The sequence below is a fragment of the Passer domesticus genome, chromosome Z (genome assembly GCF_036417665.1).
Source record: "Passer domesticus isolate bPasDom1 chromosome Z, bPasDom1.hap1, whole genome shotgun sequence".
In the NCBI taxonomy this organism is placed as follows: Eukaryota; Metazoa; Chordata; class Aves; order Passeriformes; family Passeridae; genus Passer; species Passer domesticus.
The window spans coordinates 58359212-58374554 of record NC_087512.1 but is presented as its reverse complement, the minus strand read 5'-3'; the positions used below and the strand labels follow the sequence as shown (position 1 = coordinate 58374554).

Genomic DNA, 15343 nt, shown 5'->3' with positions numbered 1-15343 from the left:
ACCTATTTATGTGTATATATCTGAAAGGTGCAAACACTGCACTTCTGTAACTGTGACCACATGAGAACTGAGATTTGCGACAGTAGCATGAGGGAAGAAAAGACAAAAAACCAAGCAGCCAGGAGCAGTGTCCCCAGTCAGCACTGTGGCCCTGGGAACTGCCATCTATGGCCATGGGGCAGCAGGTGCTGCCACTGACAGGTGGAGATGGCAGGGATGTGTGACATAGCTGGGGACCCGCTCCCTGCTGGCTGCGGCCATGTCATGCCAGTCAGCACCATCGGTCACTTGATGCTCCTCTCCCTGCACAGATTCCTGGGTGGCTGGGATCCGAAGGTGCTGCTGCCATCTCCTCTTTCAGAGCCCAGGAAATGTGATCCCCTGCTCTGAGGGTTGGCGTAGGAATCTTATGTCAGCTGCCCAAGGGGATATGTGGGTTTTCAGACCTTTTGCAACACGATCATGGATGGGAATAAGCCCAAAGGATAAGAAAATATCCCTAATTAGAACACTTGGAACTATTCAGATCTAAATTCTTCTTTTAAAAACAGTTTACAAGTGATGGACAGAAGTGTTTTGCATGTCCCAAGAAATAATTGTGAATATAGGGAGGTGTAAGTTTGCACAGAATCACAGAATAAGCTGAGATGGAAGGAATCCACAAGGGTCATCAAGTCCAGCTGCTGTCCCTGCACATCACAGAACCAAGATTCACACCATGTGCGCAAGAATATTGTTCAAACACTTCTTGAACTCTGACAGGCTTGGTGCTGTGACTACTTGCCTGAGGATCCTCTTCCCATGGCCAGCCACCCTCTTTGTGAAGAATCTTTTCCTAATATCCAAACTAAGCCTCCAATGATACCCCTTCAGGCCAGTTACTTGAGTCCTGACACTGGGCACCACAGAGATCAGTGGCTGTCCCTCCTCTTCCCCTCATGAGGGAGTCGTAGACTGCAACTACACCTCAGTCTACAACTGAGGTCTCACCTCAGTCTCCTCTTCACCAGCTGAACAGATCAAGTTCTTCAGCATTAGCAGAAATTTTAATATAAAGCTTTAATGCTGGAGTCCTCATGTGATTTGCTTTTATTTCTTTCAGAGAAAATCACAAAAATATGTGGGTTAGTTTAGCTGCTGTGAGATCTCTGAATCTGATGTATGCTCTTTATACTAAAAATCTAAAGTTACCCAGTGTAATCTAAGTCAATACTTAACAGAAAAGCACTGGCAAGTTGGCAAGATTGAGAAAGAAACTATTAAAAGATTAAAGAAAGAGATTTTGCATTCTCTCTTTTAGAGAGCACACAAACCTCTGGAATCTTCATCCAGCCTCATCATCTCTCCAGAAGGGAGATATAGGCACAGCAGCGTGGCAAGGTGTGCTCTCTGATATAGATGAGAGGCATGCAAAGAGGCAGCAAGAGATTTGGTAATACTGACAAGTGTGCTCCAGGCTGCTAGATCATCACAAACAGACAAGTCCTGGGGGCTCTGGGGCTGCACCAGGTGCACTGCATTCCAAAGCTTCCTCACACCCAAGTTAGGTAGCAGAGCTATAGGTAACAAAGAAGCAAAAATCCCGCTATCCTAATGACCTTTTAAATAAACAGATTTTGTTTGTACTGACACAGCAAAATATTGTAGAGACACCTTAGCACACAAGAAGTGTGTGAGTGAAAGAGGATAGACTGAACTCTGTAATCAGGTAGAGATCTCATGCCCTGATGAACTTGCAGTACACATGTACTGTGTACTGTCAGTATCCACTGTTCGATCATTTGTAAGCAGAGAGAAGCAGATGTTGCTGGCAAAGGGTGTCTGTGCTGTTTGGTTTCTCAAGAAGTGTGATTAGAGAAGGTATTTGAAGGCAGTGAGAATAATCACATGGCATGTGTAAATGAAAGGCAAATCCAAGCAGAGGGTTTGGTGTAATGTTGTGGAAAGCACATTTAGGTGTATTTTTTTAAGAAAACAGATAGATGTATGGTACCAGGCAATGGAATTTTTTTATTTGAAACTTCAGTAAAGTAGTATCAAAAATATTAGCATGGGGTTATAAAAGTTCAGCTTTATATAAGCTCTGTATCTTGTTTCAAAATGAGTACAAACCACAAAAGCATTTTATAATTTTTGAAAAAGAGGTAAGAAATTTTCAGTTTTTCTTTATTACTGCTATACATTTTTGTGTGCATGAAGTTTGTTAGATAATGTAATTGTAATAATGTTTCATGTGATTCTCCTAAATATACAAATAAAGTACATTAGTACCAGCATACTGGTTTATGTCCACTATTAAATGTAAAAATTTAGGAACTTTGTGTTAATGAAACATAAAATTTGAGACATTAATTACATGAAAGTTAGGAAGTTCAGATGGGTTGTTCTCTCTTCCGCTGAGGTTTTCATTTCAGTAGAATTTGATTGCACCATACATTGTATCATGCAATTTCATAAATTTCAGAGGAGAGGAGAGGAGAGGAGAGGAGAGGAGAGGAGAGGAGAGGAGAGGAGAGGAGAGGAGAGGAGAGGAGAGGAGAGGAGAGGAGAGGAGAGGAGAGGAGAGGAGAGGAGAGGAGAGGAGAGGAGAGGAGAGGAGAGGAGAGGAGAGGAGAGGAGAGGAGAGGAGAGGAGAGGAGAGGAGAGGAGAGGAGAGGAGAGAGTTTTCTTCCTGCAACACTTTCTAACTTTAATTTTTCAGTTGCACAGAGAGCTAACTGATGCTTAAATGAATCAGGCCCATGTCTAAATATTTTCTGCTCTTTTGGGGGACCTCCAAAAATTTAGCTCGGTTCTTTGGAATCATAGAATGACTATAAATTATGGAGAAGTTGAACACTGTAGCCTATAATTCCTTTGAAATGGGCTATTGTCTGCCTTACCATGGAAATATGTACCTCCAGTAAAAAAAAAAAATAAAAAACAAAAACATTTATAATTGGTGGCTAAAAGATTTATTCCATCCAGACAGAGGAAAGAAAGTGCTAGTGAAAATGGAGGGCACTTGAAGGTTTTTTCTGACAGTGAAATACAATTTACTAAATTGCAACTCTGTTGATTGGCACTAGTGGGTCTCTCAGTTAAAGATCATTGTGGTGGCTCCTAGACAACATAAAAGATATGGGAATTTTTAGAAATAGACATTTAATTCTGAATTTTTCCATAATATAAAATTTGAAGACCCAGTGAGATCACACTTTTAATCACACAAATGAAGATAGTGGTCAACCTAACCTTGTTAGGTTTTTCTTGCAGAGGATATAAAAAAGGAACATATTGGGCTGGTCTGAATCTTTTGGGAACCTCATCAACTGACCTAGTCTTTAATTTGGCACCTATACTGTGAGCATTTCCAAAGCCTGGAGTGCTATGAGAAGCAGTTCCATGTCATTGCAACAAGCCAGGACTGGATAATAAGTTATATAAATCCCATATATTTATAGAAGGCTGATTATTATTTATTGAGAAACTTACTGAGTTTTTTAGATAGATATTATATAGCTGGACCTACTAGGTCCTCTAATTTAAATACTATTACTATTGGTTAATTAAGAAACTATTCTTTGGTAAATACATTTCTATAATATATTTTTACATGTTTACAATACTAGTAAGAGTTAAGATAAGAATTGTTTCTCATTCTTTTCTCTGATGTTCTCACAGGCTTTTCCAGAATGATGCCTGGGAAAGTTGTTTTTCTCTCTGTGGTCAGAGAGCTGCTGTTACAGTTCCGTAGCAGAAAAACCAATTAAAAAGAGAGATGAACAAACTAAATTATGAGATGGAAAAAAATTAAAATAATTTCTAACCTTCTCCACTCATTCTGTTAAATAAATGTTAAAAAAGACCCTAAAAAATCTGGAGGGTAAAACTGCAGAAACAGAGATTAGATTAGGAAAATGAAAGGCTTTTTCTTCTCAAAATTCTTCAAAATTTCGATTATTTTCATTGCTTTGATAAAATTAGACCTGCGTGTTACTGCCATATTTTGTTTTTAGCTTCCATAATGATTATAAATTTTGCATAAAATGAAAGCAAATAGTTGTTTATACTCCATTTTGCAGCAGTCAGCATGTCACTAAGTTAGTACTTCTCTGAGATCTACAGAGTAGGATTTAGGCTAATTCCTGGCACAGCACATTTCAGCCAAAGGTTGTTTTCCTTTAACCATTTTGTTTTTCATATGCCTTGGCTAATTGCAGGTAATTGGAGTCCAATATAATTTCTTGTTTGATTGCTTGGAAGAAGGGGCGCTTCCGTAGTTGAAAAATAGCTTATTTTCTTCAAAAATAACTGAAATCTGGCTTAGGGTGCTCTAGAGTGCAATACACTATACATTTGTGTTATTTTATTCTTTTTAAAATTCCCAGAATAGTAATGAAATCTTTGGAAGCTAGCTAATCTCCAGGAGGATGTGACAGGTCTGTCCAGGATTTGTAAGAGACTGTGACAACTCAACTTCATAAGAAAAATTATTTCAAAATTATTGTAAGACTGGGTCAAAGACTCCAGAACCAGCTTCTTCTTTCAAGAGGTGACGCTAAATAGAGGAGGAAATCTTGAAACAAAGTTTGGAGAGCTTGTGGAAAAGGGTTAATCAGTTTGACAGTGGTCAGCATCACTTTTACCTGTGCTGTACAAAATTGTGTTGTGTTGAAGGATGGAAATAATAATTTCCATTGTAACACCAATAATGGAAAAAAAGAAGGGAAAAAAAAAAAAAGAGAGGATTTATGTGGTAGTTAATGACATGGAGGAAAGTAAAATAACAAACAAGATAATAAGATAGGGAAAACTGTAGCCTGCATGTTGAGGAGCCAGAGATAATCCTAATATGTTCAGGTCATTACTTCTGTCCATGATACAACTTATTACCTTAGTGCAGAGTTTAATCACGTCACTTCCAGCCTGCTCTCCCCTCCAGAGGAAGACTTTGATGTGAACATGTGTGTTCCTGTCCCTGTGTAATTTATCAATCCATTCTTCTGTCTTTTCCCTTACAATTTCATTTTTTTCTCATTGCCAAGCAAATCTAGTACAAAGGGAGGGGTCTCCAAGTCAGTGAAATTCTAACAAGTTTCATGTTCTTGTGCAAGAAAAGAGAACCAGAAATTACTCTCAGAAAGACTCTCAGCTGAAGGCAGAATTTCAGCCTGAGTTGTGACAAACAGAAGCAGCAAAGGGTAAGCAGAAGGATGGGTACTGAGAAGAGAAATCCCCAAAGACCCTTCCACATGAGATCTTCTCTACATATTGCACTTTACCCCAAAATGAAATTCACAGGAAACTAGGCATTAGTTCTAGCACCCACAAAGCAAGGAGCTGTGCCTCTTAGTGGAAATAATATGTGGAAATTCCTGTTGCCTAGCCTTAATTCATCTCATTGAAACACATTCTTGTTTTTCTTTGGGATTTCTGTAGTGTTTTCTAGATGGGGGTTAAGGGTTTGTGTCTGTGTTTGATTTGATTTGATTTGATTTGATTTGATTTGATTTGATTTGATTTGATTTGATTTGATTTGATTTGATGTGAATTGACTTTTTTTGAGGTGTGATGGGCAGGGAGCAAGTGGTCTGCATTACTGAGCTTGGTTTGCACCGTCAGCCAAGGTACCAGCCAAAAACACAAGACTGATAGGTTTTTGCAAGGGAAAGGTTTGCCTTCTTCTCTTTAGAGCAAAAGTTAATTTTGGGTAGAATATTGACACAATTTCTTACATTTCATCCTTGGCTTTTCTAGTGAAAATAGAAATTGCTTTTTCTCTGCCTGGTGTGGCAAGCAACCTGCTTTCTAAAGGTATGAAAATAATGTAAAAGTAAATATCTAGTAAAAATACTACTATGGGAAGGAATAGGATGGGAAGGAATCCAGTCTGTTTGGAGACTGTTGCAAGACATTGTCTCCATTGCAGACAATGTTAGCTCACATTGTCTTTCCTGTTCTGAGCATCTGAAAGGTGCAGTACATCCCCAAATGTCTACAAACCACAGTAGCAACTGAGTGCTAAATAATCATTTGCAGAACTTTAGGGCATTGTGAGTATACTGAGGGCAAGATGCATCTGCTTCTCATAGACATAGTATTGTGAAAGCAGCAGGCAAGGATTTGTGAATGATGGGAGGGGAAAAGATTCAAAGAGGCTGCAAAGCATTCCTCTGGTTCTTCTCTTTTCATATTACTTTTTGTCTGTCATCTCAAAGTTCAGCTCACATCCACATCAGTCCTCATGGACTCCATAGGAATCAGCAGGACTCCATGAATGTATCATATGAGCTCTGGAAATGGTCCCAAGTATGCTGATCTTGGTTTCATGTCTGGACAGATTGATCTAAGCTTGAAACAGAATATTTTAGGTATTCAGAGGAAAACTGTTTTGTGCTTATGTGAAGAGAAGAATGTTAGTTGAGATTGCAATATTTTGCTTATACTATGTCTTCTTGTGTCTCTTAAATCTATTAAACAGCAGCTGATTGCAAAACCATCTTGCTAATTGGGTGGTTTCAAGCTTCTAGCAGTAGATATCATGTCTGTTTTGCTAAGTGAACATTTAACATTTAAAAGATAAAAAAGTGAGGAGAGTGGAAAAAGATGTAGGGAATCATTCAGGTTGTTTTAGCATCTCAAGTTTTTGTTCCAATTGATTATAATTTTGTTAGTGTTAAGGAAGCAGCTCATGGATTTGACTTGAAGTCTTTATCGATATGAAGCTTGAAAAGAAAGATCTACATTGAGCCAGCCTTTCACAAATGCCTAAATCTGTTTCAGAGGTCTGCAATGGGAGATTGATGGCTCAGATCTTGTACAGCAGATCACCATCACTTTGTTGAGTTGATGAAAATGGAAGGTTCAGGGGTGTTTCCATAGTATAAGAACCAGGCATGACATTATAATATTTAAGGGTAGTAACAGTAGTAAGCTGACCATTGTCATAAAAAAATAATTATGAAAGGTACTATTCCTGAAGGAACAAAAAGCTGATACACAACCATTCTGAGAAGGCAAAACAATACCAGAGTATCCCATACTGACAGACAGTGCACATTGGCCACTTACTAATGGTAAAATATGTGATATTTCATTGTAATTGAGATTGCTTAGCCTTCAACACAGAAGGGACTGCAAGCTAACTTTAAAAGTTTGTAGACAGCCAAGTACATAAAGCCAAGACTTTGAGGAGTTTTTGTGTGACTCATCCTAGAAGCTAAATATGAGAAATTGTGAATATATTTGCTTTATGTACTACTGCTTGTACTTGAGGATTCTATACCTTCTTCTCATATTCTTTTACCTTAAAAGGCTGTAGCCTACGGCTGTTCTTTGGTGCTCTGTAAAAGTAGATCAGTTTTTGAAGCCTTTTTAAAGCCAGTGCTGAATTGTAAGCTACTGATTCAACTCTGGTTTTAAGATTTTTCAACTCTCCTATCTTAGTGATGATAATCATGTTTGTGTGTATTTGAATAGCTGAACCCGAAATTCCTTCATTTGACTTTTCACTAAGCATCTGTTTTAGCAGTGCTTTTTCCTCTGCATTAAGCTTCAGCCCTGCATATTTGTAACACTCAAAGTGTAGTCAATAAAAAGTAAATGTCTAGAAGCTCTTAATTGTAATTTCATAGCCATATCATCAACTCTGTCCTCCCTCTTGTCCTATCACAAGCATAGACTTAGGAACTACATTGCTAAAGTCCTTGAATTCTATTTGGGTAATTATTCTTCCTCTGTGAAGAAATGGACTCCTAAATTTGTTGCAGGTTGAATTCTTTTTCCATTTGCTCCTCCTGCACCTTCCTTAAAAGAAAATAAGAACATCAGTGTATTCCACAGTAAACAGTATAAATATATATGTTAAGTTTGGTTTATGTTAAAATAAATTGCATTCTGTGTTTAGCTTAAACCCTTAATGCTGTGGGATATGGGAATCATGAGGCAGGGGAGATACTAGCATAGGCACAACTTTTTGCTAGTTGCCAGATTCATTCTTTAATGATTGGTACCAGCTTCAGAAGAGGCCTTGCATGGTCCTCACTCATTACTGGAAGCCACACACCAGTGTGGTGGGTCATTAGTCGCTTTCTTTCCATAAACTGTAATTTAACACTTTTCTGTGATGAGCAGTTAGTCTTTCTTTAACACTGCTGAGTCTTTCTAGCAGTCCATGTCAAGGATTGAACTTCCCAAATTATATATTTCAGACATTAAGAAAGAAAGGACTTAATGGCTGTGACAGTCCAGACCCTGATGCAGACGATTCAGTAGGTCACAGCCCTGAGTCTGAGGACAAGTACAGAAAACTTAATGAAGATATTGATCTAATGATCAGCAGGCAAAGATTATGTGTAAGTACTCTGAGTTCCTTTTCATTTTTTTTTACTTTCTGATATTTCTCTGAATCTGGCAGGCATTGCACAAGAAAGAAAACAAAGCTTGTGAAAGCCCTGATCCTGACTCCTCTTATGCTCTCACCCCACGCACTGAAGAAAAATATAAAAAAATTAATGAAGAATTTGATAATATGATCAAGAGCCATAAAATACCTGTAAGTACCAAAGGTTAGATGGCTGTCTGCTGATAACTGCCGCAGTTAACCCTTTCAGTTCTGGCTTCTTAAGGAAGTAAATTCAGCTAGAAAGAGGCTTTAATAGCCAAATATATAACTAAACAGTGTGGTGAGAAAATTTCACACAGCATATTTTTCTTTCAAGTCTCTAACTCTGAGAAAGAGACAAAGCCTCTTATGGATGAAACCTACGGAAGGAAGTGAAATATATGTATATGAACTATACTCACTTGATTTACAGAAGTGTTTTACCACACCACTTGCCCAAATTATACTTAAAAAATAACAGTGGAAATCTTTCTGTGTGGACAGGCTAACAAATCTACAAACTACTTTCTGTGGTGATATACAAAAAGTGATGTAAAACTGAAATTGCCTTATATATAGTAATTAGTGTGCTTAGTGTGTGTAACTTCAATTTTGTTTAGTAACTTCAATTAGTGTGTTTAGTAACTTCAATTAGTGTGTTTAGTGTGTGTAACTTCAAATTCTTAGAATTGTCTCTGCTAAGTTCAGTTGCAGCACTGAAGGGTTACAGCTACTTGCTCGCTGCAGAGAAACAGACTGCATGAGAGCCTAATGGCAGGTCTCAGACATGTTTGTGTGTTGGGGTGATTTTACAGCTTTATCAGATAATTTGCTTTGACGTCATCAGCATTACTTTAATGCTTTAACATGAGCTAAATTTTGTTTTAACCAAGGCAAAATTTCTAACAAGCAGTCATGTGCCTTGCCAGATATCTAAGAGAAATAACTCTGCATGTCCTATTTGTTTTGCACGAGACATACAAAGGATGAATTATTTGTCATTATGTTTAATATTACATTGTAAAAGACAAGTATGGAGGTTTGGAGGTTGTATTTGATTGGTTTTCTAAGTGTCTGTGGAAAAAAAAATAGGAAACCAAATATTTGCTCAGATCCAAAGAGGCATTTGAATTTTTATAGGTAACTTCTTATTTCTAAAAAACAAGAATAAGAGATGATTTGTATGTGTTCATGTCATTCCCATACAAAGGTTGCATGGTTATCTGCCAAAAATGTTGTCTGGATACCAAGAATGCACAGTGTCTTCTATACTGTTAGTCAATTGCACATAAAAAATCTGACAAGTAAGATGAGAATACTTCTTAAGGAGGCTCGGATTCTCTCTCCAGCACTCTAGTTGTTCTTTCTATTAACTCTCAGCAGAAGGATTTTTCACTCAAGATACTTAAAACTTGAATAAGCTCTTACATAAAGCCAAAAATATTTTGGAAAAATATAAGGATACCAAATAATATTTGGTGACTAGACTAGAAAAGCACCAAATTTTATAAAGCAATATATAAAATGACTGGTTAAGGGTGCTCAAAATGTATGTAGAATATCAGGGAGGAATACAGATCTATCCAAATTTTTTTACCTCCCATTTTATTTGCTTCTTTTGGAAAGCTGTTTTTCTCAACAAAACAGCTCTAAAGCTGTCACTATTAATTTGGTTTCTCAGGATGCAACTCAGCTTGACAAATGATGACTGCAGTATTGAGGGAGACTGTTATAAGCCAGACTGCTTAAATCTTTTTCACATCAAAATCTAACCAATTGTCATTCTTTCATGCCATTGCTCTTTCAAGGATGACTTTTGGCTTTTTCAAATAAAACTGAGAGAATTTTCATCAAGCTACTTTTCTGCCTTAAAAATATATTTGGAGTGATCCTTCAGAACATCTGTTAATCTCATGCTACCTGTTTCTTTTCTTTCCTAACAAAACAGGTCATGTTATAATCATCTGAAATCTTAAGTAATTAAAAAAAAATTTGGAAAAAAAACTTCATTCCTGTAGTAGTGAGTTCTATCTCTTTCTTTACCTCTATAAGCATTTGGGAAAATTGTCTTTTCTGTAAACTGAGGAAATATGTAAGATTTAGAAACCAGACAGTTAATGTGAGCATGGTATATCAGTTTTGTTTTCCCAAAATTAATGGCATTTCCCTCCAGTTGCTTTCATTAAATATAACTTTTTGACATCAAATATAGTCCTACTTCAGGAATTAATTGGTGATTTAGGGTACAACTTCCTACCTTTCAGGAGGTTATGATTTGCAGTGTATTAATCTTTTTGTGCAATTGCTTCAGAGATGCTGCAGAGATACAGAACAGTAAAATGTTAGCATTTTTTCATATAAGACAGAATAGCCATTCTCTGAATACATCACAAGATTAGGGCCTCTGTCCTCCATCAAGCTGCTTACCACAATAGGAAGAAAGAGTAGATATTCTCTGGTAACGCAACAAGAGCTCCTTCTCTTGGCATAAGCCAACATGTAATAAGCAAGATCGAGATCACAACTCATACATAAGGGAAATTTGTAACAGCCTGGTTTTATATATAAATATTATGTATTATATACGGTAATTTCCTTAACTGGACAAATCAGAATAACTAAGTCAGGGAAGATATATTCATTTACTTGTGATCATCAAAGGTAGGTGAGAAAACTGGGGAGAAGAAAGCAAAATTAATAATAAAGTCACTGAGTCAAGTCTCTAAATCACTACTTATAGAATGTATAAAACAATGCATTACCTCTGCCTGGTTTTGTAACATAAAAAAGCTGCTGCCAAATGAAAACAACACTGGCATTTGCTCCTAACAACTAAACCCAATAATGTTTCCTCAGATAATTTTCTGGGGATAAGTATTCATATTGTTCTAAACCATCTGATAAAAATTGGACACTTATTTGCAAATTTAATAAAAATTATGAAAGCGGAGAAGACAGAAATAGCTCACTAGAAGGAAGCTATAAGTATCTCTGTTTAAATGAATGAAGGCCTGGTTGAATATGGGGGGATAAAACCAATACTTAACACAGAATGTTTGGCCCATTAAGTTCCCAGGGGATTGAGTGTCCAACACTTTGCTTGGCATCACATATCACTGCTTGTGGAATGAGCGTCTAACATTGTGTGCTGTACACTGGCAGTATCATCTCTGGTGAGCCTTCTGCGCTCTTTGACAGTAGTGTCTAAAGGAGAAAAGACAAAGAGAGGGAGAAAAATAGGCAAAGTGTGGCAAACTTTATACACATGACAGTATAGACTTTGTCTATATTAGAATTAGCAAAAAAAGAAAAAAAAACCACTAAAGCAGCATGAAGTGTGCGTATCTCTGATGTGAATTCTTTGAACAATCCCTATCAGGCTTTTGACACCTTTGATGCCAAATGACATTCTCCCAGACAATTTCTTTGTTTTGTTTGTTTGTTAGTCCAAGCCAGGAACAATTCCCAATTGTCAGTCTATGCGTAGTCATGACTTTTTTGAGGCTGAGAAAGTTTAGTAGTATGGATGTGAACTGCTCTGTGACTTCAGATGGCCTCAGTTCCTCCCTAGCTCCTGCTGATCTAGGTATTACACAAGTGCATCAGAAAATTTATTGTTCATCAAGCTGAAATGGAATCAATATGACCTATGGCTCACCAGGAATGACTAGGGAATCTGCAGGACATTGCAGTTCTATGTGAGGACACTTTAATAAAGTTAGGCAAAGAGAAAACTGTACCTAGAAATATAGTGTTTAATACTGATATTTACCCAGTCAAACTTCTCTCTCTATCTTTTGACCGTAGTGAAGAAGAAATAAAAACTACGGTGTTTCAGATATAGTATATTGTGCTGAAAAGCAGAAAGTAAACTAACTTTGCCCTTATAAAATTGCCTATGAAGTGCTCTGTAAACAGATGCAAGTTGATCTAGGTAGTGGGTAAAATGACAAAAACTAGACTATTAGTACAGAAATTAAATAATTCAACTATTTTAAAAATATAATTTTTAAATGACAAAATGAAAGCTAAGTAACAGTTTTACATGACTAGGCAGACTGGCAACTCAAAGAGCTACCAAGATTTGAGCTCTTGTACAAATGTAGAAAAAGAAGAATCTTGAACAGTTTGGTTTGTACTAGAAGGAAGAGAATAATGGTTAAAGCAAACAAGCTTTTAGAATTATGGCAAGACCTTCAGTTTTGCATTAGTACAGGGTTTTAAGTTTAGATAACAGAAATTTAGATTAGGAAAAGTTATTAAGAAAATAGAGACAATAATAGTCTCTACCCAGATTCAGAAGGTAGTCTTCATAGATCTTGTGACACAGGGTGATGTAAACCTTATGCACAGTGCTCCCTTTATTGGACAGTTATTGCAACATGGACTGGTACTCAAGCAGGCAGGTCCATGGGCTCAAAGCCACCAGGCAGAGAGAACTCCATCACATCAGGCTATAATTGGGACTGAAACATGGAGAGCTCAAACACTGACTTTGAACTCCACAAACAGTCATGTGCTTCTGACTAACATGGGATTTAGGAACATTTTTGATCCTTCTGACATAACAGAAGGACCAAAACATACGTTCAAGCTCTTCCAATGTTTCAGATTATGCTATGTGACCCTATTTCAAGGAGCTTAGACCTGAGTCATAAGGGTGCAGATTACATGTAGATTCTTACATCTGTAGATTAGATGTAGAACATGTGGATTCCCAAAACACCTTCCTTTCCTACCTCTACTTAAATCAATCAGCTCTATGAAAAATACAGCCCTTAGAGTGCATTTCAGCTTCTCAGCCAAGGGAAGCAAATTCCCATGTGCCCCCAGGATGGGAAGCAATGCCAGCATGTCCATCTATTCAACTACTGTTGCTATGGCTATCTCTCGAAAAAAGGAGAGGGTATCAGAGCTAAATTAATGCTTCAAAATAATACAAAAGCATTTGCATAAAGTATCCTTAACATCATACCCTGAAAATCTTGCTTTTTTTTCAGTGGTTAGGCAAAATAATTCCTCCATATTTAGAGTAAAATTTTCTCTGTTCCTAGAGAGGACCAAGAAAGAAAAAAACAACCTTAAGAGATAACTTTAATTTGATGGATAGTACTGTAATACAGAGGGCATAGCCAACAGCTCCAGCCAGAGAAGAGACACAGGTGGCACAAGGTCAGGGTGCCTCGGTTGCCTGACAAGCAGTTGATATGTCCAGCTCTCCTCCTAGGTCCTTGAAGACATACCAGTACTATCAGCTGCCAACAATAAAATTAAAACCTTTAATTTCCTCCCTTGGAATATGTTACCAGTGTACTTGAAACAATTTTTTGATATGTTTAAGCTCTTGAAGCTTATAAGATTATAAATATTAGAAAACTTGCAAATTGAGGGTCTATATTCACATATTGAATACTTAAAATTCTGTCAGGTAATTCTGAAAAGGATTTTCTGATCAAAAAGACAAGAAATTTAAAACTTAATTTTTAAAACAAATAACTTAAATATGGATTTCTAATGTAGTCATGACTTTTATAGAAATTCAAGCAATTGATACCCAAGAAATCCCAATCAACAAAATCACAACCAGCCAAGAAAACTTGAACTGAGCTTCTTAAGAGCAAATGAGACATGTGTCTCCTCACAACCTCTGTTAGTGTGGTACATTATTTGCAGGGTTTTTTTAAATCATTCTTGCAATGGGAAGTGGCTCAGGAGAAGATTATGTTATTAGGTATGAAAATAGGATATTGAAAAAGCATCACTAAACACCACTTCCGTCCCCCAAAAAATAACTGACAAAGACTAGTGTGTATCTAAATTTCTTGTATTTGTTGCTGTCCCTGAGGAGAACTTTACTTTTTTTAAGCCCTTCCAATCTAAAATAGAAACTCATAAAAAAATGCTTTATTGTGCTGGCATCTTTTATGTGACTTGGGGTAATTCGGGTTACTAAGGCAACACAAGCTGAAATTAGAGACTTCCCTTTTGTATTCCATCCCTTCCAATTTTTTCCATGTGATGAAGTCACCGTTGTCATGTAATCTTGATCTTGCAGTAATCTATGGCACTAGATTAAGGTGACAAGTGAACAATTAGGACTTCAAAGAATGAAACAAATAGGAAATTATGCTGCATTAGGCAGAGGTTTGTTTTAAACAAAAAAAAGTAGAAAAAATGAAAAAAAATTTCTAGGTTTCACAAAATAAATGTGCAAGCTGTATTAAAGGACAATGGAATCATTATTTCAAAAATCATATTTAAAAGACTTGGTAATTATTTTGATACTCTTATCTTGAGTCTTAGGAAAAAGGGGAAAACACAAATATTTTAACCATCAAGTACAAAATATTTGAACTAAATATAGAGTAGTTAAAGGCTGTTTCAGTTTTGTACTATTCTTGTATTTGTTTTCCATTTTTGCTTGTACAGGCTGTTCCACCACCAAACTTTGAAATGCCAGTTTCTATCCCAGTGTCCAACCACAACAGTTTGGTATACAGTAACCCAGTCAACTCACTGGGAAACCCCAACCTTTTACCACTGGCTCATCCTTCTTTGCAAAGGAATAGTATGTCTCCTGGTGTGTCACATCGGCCTCCAAGTGCAGGTAACACAGGTAGGCTCTGTTCAATCCCATTCCTTCAAATGCTCTACTATCAGCTCCTTGCATGCCTCGGGTCACTTTAAATTGTACTCCAAGAAAAAAGAACATTAACAGTCATAAGAACTTGTCTAAAACTGCTGTGTTGAAAAATCAAGAGACAAAAAAACCCAAAAAAAACCCCAAAAACAAAACAAAACAAAACAAAACATTAAAAAACCCAAAAAAACCCACCAGAATACTGAATATTGACTAAGATTGAAGGAAATCAGTGAAGTCAATAAAGGACGGAAGGGCAGACAGCATGATTTTGATTTTTCATAAAAAGGCAGTTTATCTACTTAATTCATGCAAGTACTCATTATAACATAAAACAG

At 36.9% G+C, this 15343-nt stretch overlaps 1 protein-coding gene across 19 annotated transcripts in view; it reads left to right on the top strand.

Moving 5' to 3' along the window:
• MEF2C (myocyte enhancer factor 2C) overlaps positions 1-15343 on the top strand; it is a 119910-nt gene that overhangs the window by 75413 nt on the left and 29154 nt on the right. For 11 of the 19 annotated variants that reach the window (XM_064405821.1, XM_064405816.1, XM_064405818.1 and 8 more), the window contains 2 exons: positions 8193-8336; positions 14795-14981. In XM_064405821.1, coding sequence (XP_064261891.1) covers positions 8193-8336; positions 14795-14981 — 331 coding nt within the window. Of the gene's footprint in view, positions 1-8192; positions 8337-8398; positions 8537-14794; positions 14982-15343 lie in introns of all 19 variants that reach the window. The other 8 variants (XM_064405820.1, XM_064405826.1, XM_064405830.1 and 5 more) reach the window with 2 other exon arrangements.